This window comes from Mizuhopecten yessoensis, unplaced genomic scaffold (assembly GCF_002113885.1).
Source record: "Mizuhopecten yessoensis strain PY_sf001 unplaced genomic scaffold, ASM211388v2 scaffold1923, whole genome shotgun sequence".
NCBI classification, from domain to species: domain Eukaryota; kingdom Metazoa; phylum Mollusca; class Bivalvia; order Pectinida; family Pectinidae; genus Mizuhopecten; species Mizuhopecten yessoensis.
The window spans coordinates 317965-343271 of NW_018404289.1; the positions used below are offsets into that span (position 1 = coordinate 317965).

The following is a 25307-nucleotide window of genomic DNA, read 5'->3' on the forward strand; positions in this document are numbered from 1 at the left end:
ACGGTGCCGAACATCCGTGATTAGACTTGGGCATTGTGTAAATATAAATATCGCCGTGAAGTGATATTATAATACCTAAACGTAGCGTCCCTCTGATTTCGGTAATATTTCAATTTAAACATAACCATATAGTATGGTTACTTTTTCAGCATTAAACCAGCAAAAACTGAATATTTGAAATAATCTGAACCAGGAACTGCGGCGAGATTGACTGCTTAATTTGTTTATAAACTCAAAATAATGATAAGTCAAATTAATTAAGATGTACTGTAGATTGTGTAAGAAACGTTGTCAGGAGTAGGCATAACAAAAGATAACAACAAAATGTACGGAGGTCCTGAAGCTACTGCGGTATAATTACACAACGTTACTATCAATATGTTTACAGCGTACTACTGCCGAAAGGTGCAATGAATAAACAACGCGTTTTACAAATGAGTCAGGAAACAAAAGGGAACAGAAATGGTTGACTTCATTATGTATACCTGTTTGAAGAAACAGCTAATCACGCGTCGATTGGTGTTTGAGAGGCTGGTGGAGGATAGAGCCGTTTGGTATATTCGTACACGGAGAAAATGTTTTATGTTAATTTGAAAAGGTATGGCAGTTTGTATTTAAAACCAGGCTAATGGAGATTCACAGAGATGTACTGTTATTACCAAGTGAGAGTGTGGTTCGGAAATATACAAATTATGTAATACGAGATCGATGGTTTAAATTGATCGTAACATACAGGGGTTTACCAGATTTAGACACGCGTAGCTATATATAGCTAGATTGCGGACTAAACTAATCTAATTCCGTGGCTTGTATATGCTCTATGTATTGAAGCCGTTATAATTCTAGGAAAAAAGCTATATGCAGATAATTTACGAGATGATTAATATGCTAAGTTTATAATGCAGGCCCCGGGAGCAATGACAGCGCGCACCATGAGGATGTGCAGGAGAATATGAGTGATCGTGTCCAGCCATGTTGCTGTTCTGGGGGGAGTTGTTTCTCCTCCTTGTTCTGCCCTGTGTTGCCTACCTCTGTTGGTGCCTCCACAGATTACACCTGCGGTACAGCCATTTACCGGGACCCCCACTTGACAGGTACGTTACATACCTAATTCAGACGTAACGGTAAATGAATGCGCCATGTCTAGCTAACATGACGGTATACGTTCTCAGGTTGTGGTGTAACAAGGACTCGTGACTTTAATTGCAGAACATGGTCGATATTGTGTAATACGCCAGCTATGTTCTTTATGATTGAAACCAAATGATCTGATCTTCTCTGGTTCTAATCTGAACGAAATCAATTCAGACCCATACCTATTTAAAAATATGTTTGTCAGAACTAATGCATTTTTATCCTTCCGGTCTCTTGATCGTTAGCGAGAATGTAGTGTTGTTTATTTAACCTTCAGACATGCCTCCCTAATCTCACTATCTACAGGGAAAGAAACATGATCACATCAATTTTGGACCTTGTCGATTGAAATCAAACTGAACTCTTGGAGGTCAGTTCTGCTGAGAATGAAACCTGTGTAGAGTTTGCCCTGCTCAATCTAGGTAAAGTAGGTTGTTCGTGCTCAATACGGACCGAGATATCTTGCTTATTTTTGTTTGTTTGCGATATCTGTACTTTTGCATTAGTTCCTGAAGTGATTGATCCTGAAACACAATTACTCAAAATACATAATACTGCATTTTTATATATTGTTAAGTAGCCCTTTTTCACGAACTAAAAACAAATCAGTTGTTTGTAACTAAAACATTTATCACCAAAACAATATGAATATTAATAAAGATTGTGAAATACATGTTATAAATGTATAGCATGGAATGCACGTTCCACTATTGGTGTGTGGTATACAGTTTGACTTGGTTTTTCATTTTTTGAGATCTTGAAAGGGATATCCAACATTTTTTTCACCAATATTTCACCCACTTATTAACTACATCAAGGAAATAAACACTTCGTGCTTGAATATATAACACATAAAAATATGCACATCATATCGAAAGTATTTCCATGAATCAAATTAATTCATTCACAGAATGGTAACGAAATTTGAATACGTCTTGAACGTTTGCCTAACTAAGAGGGGGTTGGTGTAAAGGAACGTAGCTGGTGTATTACATCCTCAGACGGTTCCTCAACCTTACTAAGAGGGGGTTGATGTACAGGAACGTAGCTGGTGTAGTACATCCTCAGACGGTTCCTCAGCCTTACTAAGAGGGGGTTGATGTACAGGAACGAAGCTGGTGTATTACATCCTCAGACGGTTCCTCAGCCTTACTAAGAGGGGGTTGATGGAGAGGAACGTAGCTGGTGTATTACATCCTCAGACGGTTCATCAGCCTTACTAAGAGGGGGTTGATGTACAGGAACGCAGCTGGTGTATTACATCCTCAGACGGTTCCTCAGCCTTACTAAGAGGGGGTTGATGGAGAGGAACGTAGCTGGTGTATTACATCCTCAGACGGTTCCTCAGCCTTACTAAGAGGGGGTTGATGTACAGGAACGTAGCTGGTGTATTACATCCTCAGACGGTTCCTCATGTATGATTGCCTGGAGTTAATGCACAAAAAATAGTCATTCAGTGTTGTCCAGGTTACATGAGGTGAATCGGCGATAAAGTTAAAAAAGGAAAATTTATAATTTTGTCCCATTAAAGAAGATATCATTGGAAGGCAAACTTCACCAATAAAATCGTTCACTTGTGCATGTGTGAGATAAAGTTAAAAAAGCACCTGGTTATACAGAAGGCAACACCTGAGGAGCTTTATTATAGCGTGTGTGCGCTGTTGTCGCCAAGCTGAGGGTTAACGCTGCAGCTGTAGGATTAGCGACTCTGTCTGAAGAAAAAACGAAATCATTGAAATTCAGTTTGTGTATCGCAGCTACTTTACGAAAGGCTGACGGCTACCGCTATTGACGGCTGTAATTTTTAGTCACTTTGACCTGTGTTTCATTGCGCTGCGTCCGTTGTCAGCATTTCTTTTAAAATTCCACGAATGAAAAGACTTTGCCATATTTAATATGGAGAATCCATTGACAAAGGGAATTCCATGTTATGTAAATGAATGTGCTCCTCCCCCTAAAGGCAGATTTTGAAATCCTGCATCTTATCCGACTTGAAGCATCCTTTAGGCCAAGGCAAATTAATGTCATAAAAGTGTATACCCTGTCCCCAGGAGCAGGGACCAATAGGAGAAAGGGAGAAATCTTTAAAAAGACTACTTCATTAGCTTGGATAAAGATATTTAAACATAATTTTATTTAAAACATCCAAACGGGATTGAGTGTTGTATAAATGAACGATGCCTCTCACGTGAGGGATGAAGGAGGGGAGAGGTGGCACCCAATGTTAATAGACATTGTAAACAAATCTTTAATATACTACTTCTAAAGTATCGAAAAGGAATATATTTTAATTTGGCATGGAACATCTTATTCGATATGGTATAAAGCATGGAGGTAAGGTCTTTTGGGTCATAGGAATTGGATCCACGTTACGTAGCCAAAGATACACTAACTAGTATGGTTGGCAAGGTAGTTTTCTAATGTTTATTGAAGGATAAGATGTTTTGCCTGACCGGTGTAGGCTTTCGTAATATCTAGCAATAAGTTTACACAGAACTGCAATATGAGGCTTGCACGCGAACGCAGTTCTGTATCAGCAATATATTACTAACTGATGTAGTTCGTAAATGCATTCTGGTAACCTGTGGCCACTTTTAGCGCACAAACACAATAACAGTCCGTAAACAATATGTTGCAGTAAATGTGGGACACTATCCACACTACTACAACAACATGCCGCCTAACCCGATCCAAGAATAATATCACAATTTAGCACATAAATGTGTGCATGTATAGGCTGAGATTGCCCCGAATACTGTCTACAGCGAATAAAAGTAAACTAAAAAACCGTAAAATAGCTTGTGTAAAGAATACTGTTGTTGTCTTTTTGAAGTTTTTTATTATGTTACATATATCTTTCAGCTTCATCGGTGGAAATGCTCCTTCACTCGTCAAACATATCAAGGAAGGGGGCCATTTCTTCTCCTACGTATTGCAGAAGTAAGTATGGTTTTTTTCTTTGGTGAAGCTTCGATTGCTAGTAAATCAATAACTTGATGTTACCGAGTTGTTGAATAGCAAAAGCAATACTAACTGTTAGATAATGGACGAACTGTAAAATAAGGTTTTTGGGGTAGTCAATAGTGTAAGTCGGAGTGAGTATGTGCTCAAACTATCTTTCTTGTAACTCGTTAAAATCTTGTGTTATGATGAAAACAAAAGTTATCTGTAAACATTTAAAACGGTATTCGGCTTTATATCAGTTCAAATACCTATCAAAATGCACAGATACATTCTTTTACTTTATCTCTTGCAGAACGAATTAGATTTGAGTACATAATCTGAGTTTTAGCATGAGATTAGCTTTATGACCCAAGTTTCTCCATAAATAAATTAAACCAGACTTTGAGTAGCTGAGCCCTGGTGATTACAGGGCCTTTTGTGATGCATGGGTTGTATATACAACAGATTCCGATTTGCTATAGTAACGACTCGAGTTTTCACATGGAATTTACCTGGGATGGTGGTCTAACAGGACAAAGACACTGAGTAATGATAGGTTACGTGTAGCACGGTTCATTTGACTGTGTGATCAGTACGAAGTTGATGTGGTAGGTGTCCTCACACACAACCTACTGACTGCTTTGCGTGTTTCATATGAAATGCCGGTATCTTTATAAATCGATTCATCGTGAATTTTAATTAAACTTAAACCGGGAGGAAAACTCATTCGTATTTGGAATAGAAACACATCGAATTTTTTGTTAAAGTTTTAATTTCATCACAGGGTAGATTGATTAGATCGGTAAACTCAGTGCTGTGAATCGAATCAAAACATCGTCAACTCATCCGTGTGTGGGGTAGTAGAATAAAATGATTCGGACCTAGCGCATGTATACTTCAGTTCGCTGTTTACGTATGCATCAGACATTTTTTTAACTCAATGACAAATGCATAAGCATGACTGGTGCCACGTTTGTTTCAGTAAACAGTTGCCTTTCCAGAGAAGCTGGTTTGGTCTGCTGGAGGGACTTTATCATGTCTCACCTTAAATATCTCATCAATCCTATTGTCACGTCGACTTGAGATTTTGTCCTTTTATTTTGACACTGTGGTTATGGTAACCGCGAGTGTTAACACCGCGGTATTTGTATGTGTATATTGGTTTCCATGTACGTTGACACTGGAATATATCTGATTTTTGAATACTGGAAATGTTGTATATTTTGTCGTTGAGTGTAGATGCTGTGGTATAATCATTTGTTCTTGTGTGTTGATACTGTGGTAAATTTTGTTCCTGTGTGTTGAAATTGTGGTATATTTTGTCCATGTGTGTTGATACTGTGGTATTTTTTGTCCTTGTGTGTTAATACTATGGTATATTTTGTTACTGTGTGTTGAAATTGTGGTATATTTTGTCCATGTGTGTTAATACTGTGGTATATTTTGTCCTTGTGTGTTAATACTATGGTATATTTTGTTCCTGTGTGTTGATACTGTGGTATATTTTGTCCATGTGTGTTGATACTATGATATATTTTGTCCTTGTGTGTTAATACTGTGGTAAATTTTGTTCCTGTGTGTTGATACTGTGGTAAATTTTGTTCCTGTGTGTTGAAGTTGTGGTAAACTTTGTCCTTGTGTGTTGATATTGTGGTATATTTTGTTCCTGTGCGTTGATATTGTGGTATATTTTGTTCCTGTGTGTTGATACTGTGGTATATTTTGTTTCTGTGTGTTAATACTGTGGTAAATTTTGTTCCTGTGTGTTGATACTGTGGAATATTTTGTTACTGTGTGTTGATACTGTGGTATATTTTGTTTCTGTGTGTTAATACTGTGGTAAATTTTGGTTCCTGTGTGATGATACTGTGGTATATTTTGTCCTTGTGTGATGATATTGTGGTATATTTTGTACCTGTGTGTTGATACGGTGGTGTATTTTGTCCTTGTGTGTTGATACTGTGGTAAATTTTGCTCCTGTGTGTTGAAGTTGTGGTAAACTTTGTCCTTGTGTGTTGATATTGTGGTAGATTTTGTTCCTGTGTGTTGATACTGTGGTATATTTTGTTTCTGTGTTTTAATACTGTGGTAAATTTTGGTTCCTGTGTGATGATACCGTGGTATATTTTGTCCTTGTGTGATGATATTGTGGTATATTTTGTACCTGTGTGTTGATACGGTGGTGTATTTTGTCCTTGTGTGTTGATACTGTGGTATATTTTGTCCTTGTGTGTTGATACTGTGGTAAATTTTGTTCCTGTGTGTTGATACTGTGGTTTATTTTGTCCTTGGGTGTTGATATTGTGGTATATTTTGTTCCTGTGGGTTGATACTGTGGTTTATTTTGTCCTTGGGTGTTGATATTGTGGTATATTTTGTTCCTGTGTGTTGATACTGTGGTTTATTTTGTCCTTGTGTGTTGATATTGTGGTATATTTTGTTCCTGTGTGTTGATACTGTGGTATATTTTGTCATTGCGTGTAGGCGCTGTGGTGCATTTTTCTTTGTGTGCTGTTGTTATGGTACAAATTATCCTTGCGTGCTGACACTACGGTACATTTTGTTAGCTCACCTGGCCCGCTGGCCCGTCCGTCGTCCGGCGTCAATATTTTACTTTAAACGACTTCTTCTTAATAACCAATAAGCCTAGGGTGATGATATTTGGCCAGAAGCAAACTGGGATAAAGGGCTACACAGTTTGTTAGAATTAATGACCTTCACCCATTTTCAAGGTCACAGGGGTCAAATATGTTAAAAACTTTAAACACCTTCTTCTCAATAACAAGACTGCCCAGGGAGATGATATTTGGCCAGTAGCATGCTAAGATGAAGGGTTACAAAGTTTGTTCAAATGAATGACCTTCACCCATATTCAAGCTCACAGGGGTCAATTGTTTTAAAAAAACTTTAAACAACTTCTTCTGAATAACCAAAATGCCTAGGGTAATGATATTTGGCCAGTAGCATGCTGAGATGAAGGGCTACAAAGTTTGTTCAAATGAATGACCTCTCACCCATATTCAAGGTCACAGGGGTCAAATATGTTAAAAACCTTAAACAACTTCGTCTCAATAACCAAAATGTCTAGGGTGATGATATTTAGCCAGTAGCATGCTGAGATGAAGGGCTCCACAGTTTGTTCAAATGAATGACCTTCACCCATATTCAAGGTCACAGGGGTCAAATATGTTAAATATTTTAAACAACTTCTTCTCAATAACCAAAATGCCCAGGGTGATGATATTTGGCCAGTAGCATGCTTGGGTAAAGGGGGCTATCAAGTTTGTTAAAATGAATGACCTTCACCCATATTCAAGGTCACAGGGGTCAAATATGTTAAATATTTTAAACAACTTCTTCTCAATAACCAAAATGCCCAGGGTGATGATATTTGGCCAGTAGCATGCTAGGGTAAAGGGCTATCAAGTATGTTCAAATGAATGACCTTCACCTATATTCAAGGTCACAGGGGTCAAATATGTGAAAAACATTAACAACTTCTTCTGAATAACCAAAAATGCTCAGGATGTTGATAATTAGTCAGTAGCATGCTGGGATCAAGGACTACTATGTTTGTTTAAGTGAATGGATTGATTTATATTCAAGGTCACAGCGGTCAAATTTGTTTAAAGTCTTCAAACGACCTCTTCTGAATAACCATGGGTCCCAGGATGTTGATACTTTGCAAGTTGCATCCTGAGATGAAAGGCTATAAAATTTGTTCAACATAATGACTTTGATCGACTTTCAATCACAGGGGTGAAATGTTTAAAAAAAAAATAACAGGTTCTTTTGAATGAACTTTAATCATAAATACTGATATCTTATTTTGCCTGTAGCTTTATTTTAGATCACTTTTAAGGTTACAAGTGTGGGATTTATACCAGGTTAGCGATGCAGGCCCATTGGGCCTCTTGTTAATTAATGTTTACATCAATTGTATTAGGGAAACGTGAATTTATACACTTATTTTCACAATGTACATTAGGTAAGGGTGATGTCAATATATAAATTATTGTTTACATCTAATAAATTAGGGAGATATAAGGTTATATAATTATGATAGTTTAAATCATTTAGATTAGGAAGACTTGAGTTAATACATTATAGTTTATATCATTTAGATTAGGAAGACTTGAGTTAATACATTATAGTTTATATCAATTAGATTAGGAAGACATAAGTTTACATAATTTATATTGATAAGATTAGGGAGATGTAAGTTTACATAATTTATATTGATAAGATTAGGGAGATGTAAGTTTATATATTATAGTTTAAATCAATTATATTTGGGAGGTGTAAGTTTATATACATATATTATAGTTTATATCAACTATATGAGGGAGGTTTAAGTTTAAATATTATATTTTGTATCAACTAAATTATGGAGACCTGAGTTTATTGTTTATGTTTTATTTCTTTACTTTTCAGTGCGCGGAAGTACGGGCGAACATTCCGACTGATCATTATGAATCAGGCTATAGTTTTTACAACAGATCCTACAGCTATCAAGGTAAGCTACCTGAAGTGTTATCAACTTATTATCATACTATATTAACAGTTAGATATTACGTAAACCCGTCTTTGAGGCGAGACAGAAGGCAACAATGAGTCGGTAATATAATTTAGCACAGCATGCAGAAATGAAGATATACGGAACATAGAGGTTTCCCAACGAGTGGTGGATGGTTATAACGTTATCTAATACAGCATTCCTGTTTCCCACCGAGTGGATGGTTTTAACGTTATCTAATACAGCATTCCTGATTCCCACCGAGTGGATGGTTATCACGTTATCTAATACAGCATTCCTGATTCCCACCGAGTGGATGGTTATCACGTTATCTAATACAGCATTCTTGTTTCTCACCGAGTGGATGGTTATAACGTTATCTAATACAGCATTCCTGTTTCCCACTGAGTGGATGGTTATAACGTTATCTAATACTGCATTCCTGTTTCCCACCGAGTGGATGGTTATAACGTTATCTAATACCGCATTCCTGTTTCCCACTGAGTGGATGGTTATAACGTTATCTAATAATGCATTCCTGTTTCCCACCGAGTGGATGGTCATAACGTTATCTAATACACCATTCCTGTTTCCCAGAGAGTGGTGGATGGTTATTACGTTATCTAATACAGCATTCCTGTTTCCCACCGAGTGGATGGGTATAACGTTATCTAATACAGCATTCCTGTTTCCCCACGAGTGGTGGATGGTGATAACGTTATCTAATACAGCATTCCTGTTTCCCACTGAGTGGATGGTTATAACGTTATCTAATACAACATTCCTGTTTCCCACTGAGTGGATGGTTATAACGTTATCTAATACAACATTCCTGTTTCCCACTGAGTGGATGGTTATAACGTTATCTAATACAACATTCCTGTTTCCCACTGAGTGGATGGTTATAACGTTATCTAATACCGCATTCCTGTTTCCCACTGAGTGGATGGTTATAACGTTATCTAATACAACATTCCTGTTTCCCACTGAGTGGATGGTTATAACGTTATCTAATACTGCATTCCTGTTTCCCAGCGAGAGGTGGATGGTTATAACGTTATCTAATACTGCATTCCTGTTTCCCACCGAGTGGATGGTTATAACGTTATCTAATACAGCATTCCTGTTTCCCACCGAGGGGTGGATGGTTATAACGTTATCTAATACAGCATTCCCGTTTCCCACCGAGTGGTGGATGGTTATTACGTTATCTATTACAGCATTCCTGTTTCCCCACGAGTGTTGGATGGTTATAACGTTATCTAATACAGCATTCCTGTTTCCCAGAGAGTGGTGGATGGTTATAACGTTATCTAATACAGCATTCTTGTTTCCAATCGGAGAAACAATTGCAATGAACTTTGACGTAACAAAGCATTATTAATTGACGTCAGAATTAAACGATTGACCAATAAAAGAACGTCGAGTGTGTTACCCATTAGTGGGCAACTTAAACCTCCTAGCAGCATTATTCAATTAGTCGGGGTGGGGAAAACCTAGAGTGGTTGTGGGATTGGGGAAAACCTAGAGTGGATGTGAGAGTGGGGAAAACCTAGAGTGGTTGTGGGAGTGGGGACATCTTTAGTGATTGTGGAAGTGGGGAAACCTATAGTGGTTGTGGGAGTGAGGAAACCTAGAGTGGTTGTGGGATTGGGGAAATCTTTAATGGTTGTGGGAGTGGGGAAAACCTGGAGTGGTTGTGGGATTGGAGAAATCTTTAGTGGTTGTGGGAGTGGGGAAACCTAGAGTGGTTGTGGGAGTGGGGAAACCTAGAGTGGTTGTGGGAGTGGGGAAACCTAGAGTGGTTGTGGGAGTTGGGAAACCTTTAGTGGTTGTGGGAGTGGGGGAAACCTAGAGTGGTTGTGGGAGTGGGGAAAACATAGAGTGGTAGTGGGAGTGGGGAAATCTTTAGTGATTGTGGAAGTGGGGAAACCTATAGTCGTTGTGGGAGTGGGGAAACCTAGAGTGGTTGTGGGATTGGGGAAATCTTTAGTGGTTGTGGGAGTGGGAAAATCTTTAGTGGTTGTGGGAGTGGGGAAACCTTTAGTGGTTGTGGGAGTGGGGAAATCTTTAGTGGTTGTGGGAGTGGGGAAAACCTAGAGTGGTTGTGGGAGTGGGGAAAACCTAGAGTGGTTGTGGGAGTGGGGAAACCTAGAGTGGTTGTGGGAGTGGGAAAACCTAGAGTGATAGTGGGATTGGGGAAACCTAGAGTGGTTTTGGAAGAAATAGCGTTTCGGATCTGCAGTTCTCATGATTTCTATATTCATGTACAAGTATACCATGTTTGACTGCAATACAAAGCTATTACAAGTTAATATTTCTCTTGAAACTGTATTTAATCGCGGTTGTGTAGCTAAGACAAGACATACAGCGTAATATATGTACTAATTTATTCGATTCCACGTCCACCTATTTCTAGCGTACACCTTTCTTGATGTACCACTGCAAGTGTAGAACTTTTATTTTGTATGGGGAAGAAATTGCATAGAAACAGTGGTAACAATATAAATAGTTTGATTAAGTGTGTTGTAAATTTGAATAAGGGAAGATTACGATATCACACAGTGCCAGATAAAGGTAAGCATAAAACACAATGCGTGTAAGGACACAAATAAAATCAGAAAGGCAGACAGAAAAAAAATACGATTGTGTCACTTTTCAAGTAAGATATTCGATTAAAAGTTAAAACAACTTTTAACAACAAACATTCATTTAGGTAGATCCATTTCAGTATGCGTAACACACAGTATTTACATCACAATATTACAGGTATTTGTTTGGAATGTAAACATTCCGGTTGGTACATAGGGCATTCACTATTGCCTTCCGTCTCTACCTGCCTTTTTGGTCTTCCTAGGACATGGTCATAATCTTCAGCTCAATGTTAGGGGTCCTGACTATGTTGTTGCTGGTCTTGCTCTTCTCGTTCGCCCTCAAGGGTTAAGGATGCGTGCCCGTGCATTTTGTACACTTGCTAGCTGAATACCTCTTGGTCGTGTGTACAGATATAGCTCATATTTCTAAAATGTTCATGTTAGTGTGCCTTCCTATCAGGATCTTTACGAAACAAAAGTAAGACTCCATCTTTTTTTTGATAAATTTGTGATTAAATGTCTGCATAATAGATCAGTTAGCTGTGATGAAAATTACTAGAAAGACGAAGCAGGAAAGAACCATTTTCAATTATAATATTTTAATGCAGAAAGCCAACAAATGTTTACAAAATGACACGGTTGTTTTTTTGTCTGCCTTTCTGACTTCATATCTGCCCTTACACTCTATGTGTATATAAACATAACATTTACTGCACGAAATAGACAGTTTGTCCCTTTAGGACTCGTTTGACTCATGAGGTCAAATGATTGAAAATCCATGTAAAAGTGTTCTGACCTTTATGTATTAACACAACAAAATGAAAACAACGTTTAAAACCTTTATGTGTTACAAATGACATATATTTATTTATATGCTGTGTTTAAATATTTCCATTTAAAATAAGTACTAGTACCAATTACTACTAAATACAACTCAATGGAACGTTTTCCATGACAATACATGACACTTTGTTATTTTTTTTACATAATCCCTAAGTAAGGCAAATTGACTGTATTTCTAAACAAAACTAGACCTGTTTTTTAGATGTATATAAAGGTCCATTTAATACACATCTGCATGCCATGATGTTAAATTAACATAATATACGCATCCAAAATTTATCTGTAGTATTAACCTCAGTCACAATGGCATACTCGTATATTTACATCGGAATGATGTAACAGGTGCATGGTAATACACTTCTCATTCTTCCATTAATTCTATATAGTGTATGCTAATGTCATTGCAAACCAACAACGATTGCCTGCAGGCTGGCCTTATAAAAACCATATTCAGATAGACAATAATGGAGTTAATGTCAGCGAGTGAATTAAATTGTAAATGTTAATTAACCGTTTGGAATTCTAGAAATTTTATAGGGTTCCCGTTGATTTTTCACAACGTTTTAGATTTGAAACATGGAACGTACTCTGAATTTTCCCTCAATACCATCTCTATAATCAGAAGGAGAAATAGGTCGTACAAGTTTACTTTTAACTCTGCTGCAGCGTTTTATTTGATGGATTGTAACATTTTACCTGTGCATTCATTATACACCACCAACTTAGCCTTATCTTATACCTACGGAGACAACTGTTTTGTCCAGGTTAAGTTACCAACAATTGAGATTGTGGGGCGTGCACGTATGGCTCGTCATTTCTCCACAACAGGAATATCGCAATAATGCTGTAAACAATTTAAAAACATGATCATTACAACGAGCAAGTGATGCAGGTAATACAATACCGCCACTTCGACCATTTCAGATTTATCAGTGGTAATTAAAAGATTGAAAAGCGTTAAGAAATGAATGTAGGAAATAAAAAAAGGGAAGTTTTTTTATAAAGCCCTTTTTAACGTTACAATTTCATTACCTTTGACTAAAACAGATCATCTATTCTTAAACATGTATTCTGCTTTTAAATTCAATAAGTTATCTGGAGTAAATAATTTGATTTGAAATGAAAAATAACCAAGGTTAGATATTTATTTGTGTGCAACTTTACGTCCCATTTATGATGTATTGACGATATGATGTATATCGGTTATAATGATATATCTTACCTTGTGTACGAACCCATTTATAATGTTTTGACGATATGATGTATGTCTGTTATAATGATATATCTTACCTTGTGTACGAACTCATTTATAATGTATTGACGATATGATGTATGTCGGTTATAATGATATATCTTACCTTGTGTACGAACTCATTTATAATGTATTGACGATATGATGTATGTCGGTAATAATGATATATCTTACCTTGTGTACGAACCCATTTATGATGTATTGACGATATGATGTATGTCTGTTATAATGATATATCTTACCTTGTGTACGAATTCATTTATAATGTTTTGACGATATGATGTATGTCTGTTATAATGATATATATCTTACCTTGTGCACGAACTCATTTCAGGATTGTTTAGCAGAACTACTGGTCACTATTGCTATCTTCGTAATAGAGGGAAAAGATCCCATGGTTTTGTTTGTTCTTAGTTTTGTTTTATATTTAGTACAAATGCCACAAAAAATGGTAACGAAAGGACTAATCGTGTATAAAACTGAAAGTCTGGAGTTTTTTTTATGTTATTTTAAGTTTAATGTCCTGTTGAATAATTAAAAATATGAATAGATGAAAAAAAATATTTGTTGAACACTCGTTCCTCAAACACTTGCAAGGCTAATATATATTATAGAAACGCTTAATCATGCTTAAATCTTAAATCCCTACTTGTTTTGTTATTTTCGTACTTTCGGCGCGAAATGCAGTTTCAGAGACATTAGCTATATACATAATTTGCTATCATAGTCCCATCAGTATATGCATTAACATTTCCCCGTTTAGATCTGTAAAGAATTTCTTTCAAAAAGAATGATAGTATGTATGAATCCGTGGCTACAATGTAGGTAACACAAATCTGAACCACATTTATGTTCGTCTTCTAACAGGAAATGGTAGTCTCTAACAACAGAAAACCTAAGCAAGTTTACGGAACGATGGGCCATATTTTCGGCGAGAGGTGAGAAGTTCTTTTACATGTATTACTTCAGATAGTTTTGATTTTCCACTGTTATCTTCGTATATAGGAGCAGAGTGGATTATTCCCTCTGGTCGGTTCTTAAAACACAAGTGTTACTACAATTTCTAGTTAAAATCCGACAATGTCAAGCTCGTGGTGTAATTTACTACTTTTTACTATATCATGAAAGTTTCCTTCTTGCCAGAAACACTGCTCCGAGAGCTAGCCATGGTGTTTCTATGACATAACGATGAAAACGGAAACAAACATGAAATTCAATGATTAACAACCAAACAATTAACAGCTTTTAAGTTTTTATGATTTACGATCAATCAGCATTCGTTGTAGTAGGTCTAAAATTAGCTGTATTAATTTTCTGTGATTTACAAACAAACCATAATACTAAAATCAACGATGTAGTTAGTTATATTCATTCATAATTTCATCATTTTCCCGCAGTTTTAAGTTTGTGATGTGATTTATAAAGACACAAATTTTCAACAAAGAGCAGAAAATACTAATGAGAGGGAAACTATCAATATTAATACAGTATACTGTATAAATGTTAAGTAGCATCCGTCATTTCGTGTGTTAGACTACTTTGCTTACGAATAAGTATTTAGATAGTAATAGCATATACATACCATTCTCATCAATTGAATAAGCATGGACTCCAGATAAACTCATGGATAAACTTGTTTTATATATGCGCATACAGTCAATTTATCTCTCCAATACTCATGTCTGACCTTTGGCATGTCAATTAAACTGGGTTTTTTGCTAAGATTGCAGACAGGCCGACATTTGCAACATCACGGGTTACAATTTAACAGCTTTAATGTAAAACTGGATTGTAACAGTTGAGGATGCTATCCTTGATTGGATTGTAACAGTTGGGGATGCTATCCTTGATTGGTTTGTAACAGTTGAGGATGCTATCCTTGATTGGATTGTAACAGTTGAGGATGCTATCCTGGATTGTAACAGTTGGGGATGCTATCCTTGATTGGATTGTAACAGTTGAGGATGCTATCCTTGATTGGATTGTAACAGTTGAGGATGATATCCTTGATTGGTTTGTAACAGTTGAGGATGCTATCCTGGATTGTAACAGTTGGGGATGCTATCCTTGATTGGTTTGTAACAGTTGAGGATGCTATCCTGGATTGTAACAGTTGAGGATGCTATCCTGGATTGTAACAGTTGAGAATGCTATCCTGGATTGTAACAATTAAGGATGCTATCCTGGATTGTAACAGTTGAGGATGCTATCCTTGATTGGATTGTAACAGTTGAGGATTCTATCCTGGATTGTAACAGTTAAGGATGCTATCTTGGATTGTAACAATTAAGGATGATATCCTGGATTGTAACAGTTGTGGATGCTATCCTGGATTGTAACAATTAAGGATGATATCCTGGATTGTAACAGTTGAGGATGCTATCCTGGATTGTAACAATTAAGGATGCTATCCTGGATTGTAACAGTTGAGGATGCTATCCTGGATTGTAACAGTTGATGATGCTATCCTTGATTGTAACAGTTGACGATGCTATCCTTGATTGTAACAGTTGAGGACGCTATCCTGGATTGTAACAGTTGAGGATGCTATCCTGGATTGTAACAGTTGAGGATTCTTTCCTGGATTGTAACAGTTGAGGATGCTATCCTTGATTGTAACGGTTGAGGATGCTATCATGGGTTGTAACAGTTGATGATGCTATCCTTGATTGTAACAGTTGAGGCTGCTATCCTGGATTGTAACAGTTGATGATGCTATTATGGATTGTAACAGTTGAGGATGCTATCCTGGATTATTACAGTTGGTGATGCTATCCTTGATTGTAACAGTTGAGGATGCTATCCTGGATTGTAACAGTTGTGGATGCTATCCTGGATTGTAACAGTTGATGATGCTATCCTGGATTGTAACAGTTGATGATGCTATCCTTGATTGTAACAGTTGAGGATGCTATCCTTAATTGTAACAGTTGAGGATGCTACCCTGGATTTTAATAGTTGAGGACGCTATCCTGGATTGTAACAGTTGAGTATGCCATCCTTGATTGTAACAGTTGAGGATGCTATCCTTGATTGTAACAGTTGAGGATGCTATCCTTGATTTTAACAGTTGGTGATGTTATTCTTGATTGTAACAGTTGAGGATGCTATCCTTGATTGTAACAGTTGAGGATGCTATCCTGGATTGTAACAGCTGAGGATGCTATCCTGGATTGTAACAGTTGAGGATGCTATCCTGGATTGTAAAAGTTGAGGATGCTATCCTTGATTGTAACAGTTGCGGATGCTATCCTGGATTGTACCAGTTGATAATGCTATCATGGATTGTAACAGTTGAGGATGCTAACCTGGATTATTACAGTTGGTGATGCTATCCTTGATTGTAACAGTTGAGGATGCTATCCTGGATTGTAACAGTTGAGGATGCTATCCTTGATTGTAACAGTTGAGGATGTTATCCTGGATTGTAACAGTTAAGGTTGCTATCCTGGATTGTAACAGTTGAGGATGCTATCCTTGATTGTAATAGTTGAGGATGATATCCTAGATTGTAACAGTTGAGGATGCTATCGTGGATTGTAACAGTTGGGGATGCTATCCTTGATTGTAACAGTTGAGGATGCTATCCTGGATTGTAACAGTTGAGGATGCTATCCTGGATTGTAACAGTTGAGGATGCTATCCTTGATTGTAACAGTTGAGGATGCTATCCTGGATTGTAACAGTTCAGGATGATATCCTGGATTGTAACAGTTGGGGATGCTATCCTTTATTGTAACAGTTGAGGATGCTATCCTGGATTGTAACAGTTGAGGATGCTATCCTGGATTGTAACAGTTGACGATGCTATCCTGGATTGTAACAGTTCAGGATGATATCCTTGATTGTAACAGTTGAGGTTGCTATCCTGGATTGTAACAGTTGACGATGCTATCCTTGATTGTAACAATCATGGATTTGGATGTCACTTGACATGTATTTAGACTCGTAAAACAAAATGGTCCAGCGGATCAATTTTGATAATGAATTTTATTGACATTTTCATATTTTAGATAAAATGGGGATAGTTAGTTTTCCCTAGCTATTATATAAAGGTTGCAGTGTCAGTGTCAGTGTCAGTGTCAGTGTCAGTGTCAGTGAGTGTCAGTGTCAGTGTCAGTGTCAGTGAGTGTCAGTGTCAGTGTCAGTGTCTGTGTCGGTGTCAGTGTCAGTGAGTGTCAGTGTCTGTCAGTGTCAGTGTCTGTCAGTGTCAGTGTCAGTGTCAGTGAGTGTCAGTGTCAGTGTCAGTGAGTGTCAGTGTCTGTCAGTGTCAGTGTCTGTGTCAGTGTCAGTGAGTGTCAGTGTCAGTGTCAGTGTCAGTGAGTGTCAGTGTCAGTGTCAGTGTCTGTCAGTGTCAGTGTCTGTGTCAGTGTCATTGAGTGTCAGTGTCAGTGTCTGTCAGTGTCAGTGTCTGTCAGTGTAAGTGTCTGTCACTGTCAGTGTCAGTGAGTGTCAGTGTCAGTGTCAGTGAGTGTCAGTGTCTGTGTCAGTGTCAGTGTCAGTGTCAGTGTCTGTCAGTGTCAGTGTCTGTCAGTGTCAGTGAGTGTCAGTGTCAGTGTCAGTGAGTGTCAGTGTCAGTGTCAGTGAGTGTCAGTGTCTGTGTCAGTGTCAGTGTCAGTGTCTGTCAGTGTCAGTGTCTGTCAGTGTCAGTGAGTGTCAGTGTCAGTGTCAGTGAGTGTCAGTGTCAGTGTCAGTGAGTGTCAGTGTCTGTGTCAGTGCCAGTGTCAGTGAGTGTCAGTGTCAGTGTCAGTGTCTGTCAGTGTCAGTGTCAGTGTCAGTGTCACTGTCAGTGTCACTGTCAGTGTCAGTGTCAGTGTCAGGCAAAAGTGGGAAACGTTACACATTAAGGAAACGCCAAATGAAAGGAAAGTCGATGTTCTCCGTATCCTGTCAGAAAATGACTATTAATAAACAAGAGCAGACATCTTTGTTTCTTGGTGAGCGTCGGTTGTTTATGCTGTCTCGCTATCTTATGTAATATGTATATAACCGTTCCGTTCAATGATCTCGTGGTATCGTGTCGGTGAGGGTTGCAGTCATGCTCTTGTTCCTATTAAAAACATGTTTCTATATCGGGTTATTCATGATAAGGAAGTAAGAAATTTTCATTGTTTTATTTTTTATTTTGTTGATAGTTTCTACGCTACACGGGTTAAATAACATCATTGCACTAGCTGGTGACGTCACGCCTCACGGGTTAAATAAAAACATTGCACTAGCTGGTGACGTCACGCTTCACGGGTTAAATAACATCATTGCACTAGCTGGTGACGTCACGCTTCACGGGTTAAATAATAACATTGCACTAGCTGGTGACGTCACGCTACACGGGTTAAATAACATCATTGCACTATAGCTAGCTGGTGACGTCACGCTACACGGGTTAAATAACAACATTGCACTAGCTGGTGACGTCACGCTTCACGGGTTAAATAACATCATTGCACTAGCTGGTGACGTCACACGTTGACTCCATTGTTATAAAAAAAAACCAATTAATATTAATACTGACGTACATAATACGCATAACGACAATACGTACTGAATGTTTACTTTTTCAGTGTATCATTTGTTGAAACTACGACAACCATAAGTATTTCAATTATAATAAAATAGCCATGAAGACTTTGCGTTACGCCATGCAGTCTCATACTCCGCTCTCTGCTTGATATTCTGTTATTTTGTTGTTATCAACAAAATCTATGTCTATTCATTTCATGCTTCAAGAACCCTTTCTCTAAATATTATGATTATGTGTCGTGTCAGGTTTTTGGGGGAAGGACTACTGACAGAGAGTGACCACAACGCCAGCAAAGGCAACTTGCTGAGACCAAAACTACAACATTGGTTTCAGAGAAGGTATGTAGAGAGATAACAGAATCAGTTATATAGAGTTCCCAGGGACACTGTAAATGTAACCAATCAGTTATATAGAGTTCCTAGGGACACTTTAAGTGTAACTAATCAGTTATATAGAGTTCCTAGGGACATTGTAAATGTAACCAATCAGTTATATAGAGTTCCTAGAGACACTGTAAATGTAACCAATCAGTTATATAGAGTTCCTAGGGACACTTTAAGTGTAACCAATCAGTTATATAGAGTTCCTAGGGACATTGTAAATGTAACCAATCAGTTATATAGAGTTCCTAGGGACACTGTAAATGTAACCAATCAGTTATATAGAGTTCCTAGGAACACTGTAAATGTAACCAATCAGTTATATAGAGTTCATAGGGACACTGTAAATGTAACCAATCAGTTATACAGAGTTCCTAGGGACACTGCAAATGTAACCAATCAGTTATATAGAGTTCCTAGGGACACTGTAAGTGTAACCAATCAGTTATATAGAGCTCCTAGGGACACTGTAAATGTAACCAATCAGTTATATAGAGTTCCAAGGGACACTGTAAATGTAACCAATCAGTTATACAGAGTTCCTAGGGACACTGTAAATGTACCCAATCAGTTATATAGATTAAGTGTAACCAATCAGTTATATAGAGTTCCTAGGGACACAGTTATATAGAGTTCCTAGGGACACTGTAAATCTAACCAATCAGTTATATAGAGTTCCTAGGGACAGTGTAAATGTAACCAATCAGTTATATAGAGTTCCAAGCGCCACTGAAAATGTAACCAATCAGTTATATAGAGTTCCCAGGAACACTGTAAATGTAACCAATCAGTTATATGGAGTTCCCAGGGACACTGTAAATGTAACCAATAAGTTATATAGAGTTCCTAGAGACACTGTAAATGTACCCAATCAGTTATATAGAGTTCCTAGGGACACAGTTATATAGAGTTCCTAGGGACACTGTAAGTGTAACCAATCAGTTATATAGAGTTCCTAGGGACAGTGTAAATGTAACCAATCAGTTATATAGAGTTTCTAGGGACACTGTAAGTGTAACCAATCAGTTGTATAGAGTTCCTAGGGACACTGTAAATGTAACCAATCACTTATATAGAGTTCCTAGGGACACTGTAAGTGTAACAAATCAGTTATATAGAGTTCCCAGGGACACTGTAAATGTACCCAATCAGTTATATAGATTAAGTGTAACCAATCAGTTATATAGAGTTCCCAGGGACACTGTAAATGTAACCAATAAGTTATATAGAGTTCCTAGAGACACTGTAAATGTACCCAATCAGTTATATAGAGTTCCCAGGGACACTATAAATGTAACCAATCAGTTATATAGAGTTCCAAGGGACACTGTAAATGTAACCAATCAGTTATACAGATTTCCTAGGGACACTGCAAATGTAACCAATCAGTTATATAGAGTTCCTAGAGACACTGTAAATGTACCCAATCAGTTATATAGAGTTCCTAGGGACACAGTTATATAGAGTTCCTAGGGACACTGTAAATGTAACCGATCAGTTATATAGAGTTCCTAGGGACACTGTTAATGTAACCAATCAGTTATATAGAGTTCCTAGGCACGCTGTAAATGTAACCAATCAGTTATATAGAGTTCCAAGGGACACTGTAAATGTAACCAATCAGTTATATGGAGTTCCAAGGGACACTGTAAATGTAACCAATCAGTTATATGGAGTTCCCAGGGACACTGTAAATGTAACCAATAAGTTATATAGAGTTCCTAGAGACACTGTAAATGTAACCAATCAGTTATATAGAGTTTCTATGGACACTGTAAATGTAACCAATCAGTTATACAGAGTTCCTAGGGACACTGTAAATGTACCCAATCAGTTATATAGAGTTCCTAGGGACACTGCAAATGTAACCAATAAGTTATATAGAGTTTCTAGGGACACTGTAAATGTAACCAATGGCACGTTGAATTTCAACATGGACACTGCCAAGCATCATTAACAATGTAGAGGTCACCAGGAGCAATGTAAATGTCACGAACATGTTAACCAAGACTCTCTCACTCTTTGTGCAACCAATGGCGCGGCAACAGGTACCACAGAACCAGACGCTAGGGCATTATAAAGGTCACCAATGATATTCTAAAGGTCACCAATGATATTCTAAAGGTCACCAATGACACTCTTAGTAGCCAAATATAAACGTTCAGAGCTTGGGCATCTTATAGCTCACTCTAATTCATGTAACAAAAATGCGATAACAAAAGAAGTTATTTGCTATGAAACCCGGATAGATATTTCTAATGTCAGCGACTAATGAGCACGACACGTCGTGTAACATTAGCATGACCCCAAAAGGTTCAAGTAATTCAGCCTCACTTTGGATGTCACTAACGTCAAAAATCAACGCAGAATTATATATACAATGTATTTAAAATAAAACAAAAATAACTTTAAAATAATTTTCGTTTGTGTTATCTTACATGAATAAGAAGGGAGTTCAAGTACAGCTGTACTGTGTTTTGACATTTGTGTCGGTATAATGTGATTTTACTGTCGGAAATATCCGTTATATTTTCTCCTCTCCGCGCTGCATGTAAACCTCAATTTGCTATGGTATAACACACAGCAGGTTTATCGACTAAATATGACCGCCAAATAGTCTCATTTCTTGTGTATTGACATCAGGGATGTTTCCTTCGGTAAAATTCAAGTCTTGAAAAACACCTTTAGGCTGAAAACGAAAGAATACAGTGAACTTGATTACTTGTTTTACAGTCAACCATGGCGTGTCTTATCCCCAGGCATCCAGTATACAATACAATGATGTAGAGAGAGGTGCTCATTGTGTAATCAGAGATCAATACATGTACGTCTACTCTCACAGAGTGGAATCTAACGCAGACGACAAATGTTAGGATCAGAAATGTCTGGATCGACTGATATCAGTACCAGACGGCTGGTTTAAGTTTGTTCCCGTTGATATGTCGGTCAATGTACTGTGGTCGACATCGAAGGCTAGAGCTACCAGAATTTAGTTTCATATAAACAGGAATATTTTAGCATAAATGTTGATCTGAACTTTGAAAGCACCAGCTATAATTTTCTTGTTATCACGTTTGTTATGTTGTTTAACTTTTGTTGTTCTTGTATTAAAATCGTGAAATCAACCTGATTCAAACCGGTGCTATCACAGTTGCCGGATCGATCCAAATTTCGTCTGCCCCCGTTGATTCCATGCTGTGAGTCTGTCTGGTTTTATTTGATCAGGCAAAAAAAAAATCATATATCTCAACACATCATGATGTTACGGATTGTATAACCACTGTCGAAGATCGTTAATTGTAATGTACAATATATCAATATATGTAGACATTGAATCGTGAATATCTCTCTCGTGGTATCCCGTATTTACTCATTTCCTCTAAGTCATTGATATTTTTTCTACTTAAATTGTGATTTGGTGAATACCAGGCTTCAATAGGATATTGACTAATACATGTCTAACCGTTCGTGACAGTAAATTGTTATTTGAGGTCATTTCGCCACCATTCAAATAATTATGTTGTCTAGGTTATATAAATCAACGGAAAGATTTAGGACAATTGATTTTTCTTTTTAATTTCCCCCAGCCAAATGCGGAATATGATGGGTGAATTCAACGATTCAGCCGATGTTCTAGTCACCAAGCTCAGTTACCTTGCCGACGGCCGAACACAAATTAACATGTTCAACGAGTTTAACCATATCGCCCTGGATTTAATTGGAAAGGCAAAGTATTTTAAAAACTCTTTCTCGCTAGTTTACTACACTCTGTAACGTATTAATTTCTTCTAGTATCCTAGAGATTGCAATGTTGGTAGCGTTAGGAAGCATCACTGCTTTGACGTACGGTGTATTATGCTAGTATACATAATACAGGAGGCACAGTAGTCTAGTGGTAGGACGCCTGGCTCGTGACCGAAGCCTGTTTGTTACAAATATAAACTAAGTTTTACACATAAATTACATTGCCTTATACACCACCATACTGTACCTGTTCGTTACAGATATCATACTGTATCTGATTGTTACAGATATAAACTTAGTTTTACACATAAATTACATTGTCGTATTCACTACCATACTGTTCATGTTTGTTACAGATATAAACTTAGTTTTACACATAAATTACATTGCCTTATACACTACCATACTGTATCTGATTGTTACAGATATAAACTAAGTTTTACACATAAATTACATTGCCTTATACACTACCATACTGTATCTGATTGTTACAGATATAAACTTAGTTTTACACATAAATTACATTGCCTTATACACTACCATACTGTATCTGATTGTTACAGATATAAACTAAGTTTTACACATAAATTACATTGCCTTATACACTACCATACTGTATCTGATTGTTACAGATATAAAATAAGTTTTACACATAAATTACATTGTCGTATACACTACCATACTGTATCTGATTGTTACTGATATAAACTTAGTTTTACACATAAATTACATTGCCTTATACATTACCATACTGTATCTGATTGCTACTGATATAAACTTAGTTTTACACATAAATTACATTGCCTTATACATTACCATACTGTATCTGATTGCTACTGGTATAAACTTAGTTTTACACATAAATTTCATTGCCTTATACACTGCCATACTGTACCTGTTTGTTACAGATATAAACTAAGTTTAACACATAAATTACATTGTCGTATACACTACCATACTGTACCTGTTTGTTGCAGATATAAACTAAGCTTTACACATAAATTACATTGCCTTATACACTACCATACTGTATCTGATTGTAACAGATATAACCTAAGTTTTACACATAAATTACATTGCCTTATACACTACCATACTGTACCTGTTTGTTACAGATATAAACTAAGTTTTTCGCATAAATTACATTGCCTTATACACTACCATACTGTACCTGTTTGTTACAGATATAAATTAAGTTTTACGCATAAATTACATTGTCGTATACACTACCAAACTGTACTTGTTTGTTACTGATATAAACTACGTTTTAACTATCATACTGTAGTGATTTATGATATTCGCTACATGATACAATTTAAAAATTCTACTTATTATAGGCACCGCCTAATGGTCTATCAGACTGTTACTGTTTTAAGTGACATTGCAACATTATGAGAACGTCTTTAGTCTCTATCATACTGCAATTGTGTTATACTGTCATTCGTTACGATAACACTGTCTTATCATTATCATATTGTAACGGTTCATTACTGCCATCATTTGTGTTGATACCGTTGTATTGTTTCACTGACTTAACAAGTTATGAGACTACTTTTAATTGATAAAATCATTCAAGGGCTACAGTAATTAACACACAGAAAAACCAAGTAAAGTGCTGATGTGATCATACCAAAAGATGACAGTAGCATATGAAGGTGTACTAAGAAAGACGTATTGTTTTGTATTGATAGGTGGCTTGCAGTGAAGACTTTCAAACTATCCACAGTGATACAAATCCATTTAGCAGGGCTTTCCGTGATGTATTTGTAGGCATCATAAAGAATGGAAGAAACCCTCTTATGGTGGTAGGTAATGCGTGTACGTCATGCTCTCTGTTAATATGATATGTAATCTAGTCTTTTATTAAGTTCCATTTTATGTTCGGAAATAAAGTCGCTCATGATGATACGTCATGTAGTCTATGGTTGCACGTCATCTAGTATCTAATGATAGTACGTCATTTAGTCTATGGTAGTCATTCATTCAGCTCTTACGATAGAACGTCATGTAGTATGTTATGGTGGTAAGACATGTAGTTTATGATGGTACGTCATGTAGTCAGTTATGGTGGTACGTCATGTAGTGTATGATGGTACGTCATGTAGTTTATTATGGTGGTAAGACATGTAGTTTATGATGGTACGTCATGTAGTCAGTTATGGTGGCACGTCACGTAGTTTAAGATGGTACGTCATGTAGTCTGTTATGGTGATATGTCATGTAGTCTATTATGGTTATATGTAATGTAGTCTGTTATGGTGGTACGTCATGTAAATTATGATGGTATGTCATGTAGTCTACTATGGTGGTACGTCATGAAGTTTATGATGATACTTCATGTAGTCTGTTATGGTGATATGTCATGTAGTCTGTTATGGTG

The 25307-nt window shown here is 37.1% G+C and overlaps 1 protein-coding gene across 3 annotated transcripts in view; it reads left to right on the forward strand.

The window, feature by feature from the left end:
• Window positions 1-25307, forward strand: part of LOC110442672 (cholesterol 24-hydroxylase-like) — a 47508-nt gene that overhangs the window by 2241 nt on the left and 19960 nt on the right. For 2 of the 3 annotated variants that reach the window (XM_021486389.1, XM_021486404.1), the window contains exons 2-8: window positions 906-1094; window positions 3997-4074; window positions 8512-8593; window positions 14150-14220; window positions 19049-19141; window positions 22771-22909; window positions 24619-24732. In XM_021486389.1, the coding sequence (XP_021342064.1) occupies window positions 973-1094; window positions 3997-4074; window positions 8512-8593; window positions 14150-14220; window positions 19049-19141; window positions 22771-22909; window positions 24619-24732 (699 nt within the window). In that variant the 5' untranslated portion in view covers window positions 906-972. Of the gene's footprint in view, window positions 1-536; window positions 599-905; window positions 1095-3996; window positions 4075-8511; window positions 8594-14149; window positions 14221-19048; window positions 19142-22770; window positions 22910-24618; window positions 24733-25307 lie in introns of those variants that run through there. The other variant, XM_021486396.1, reaches the window with a different exon arrangement.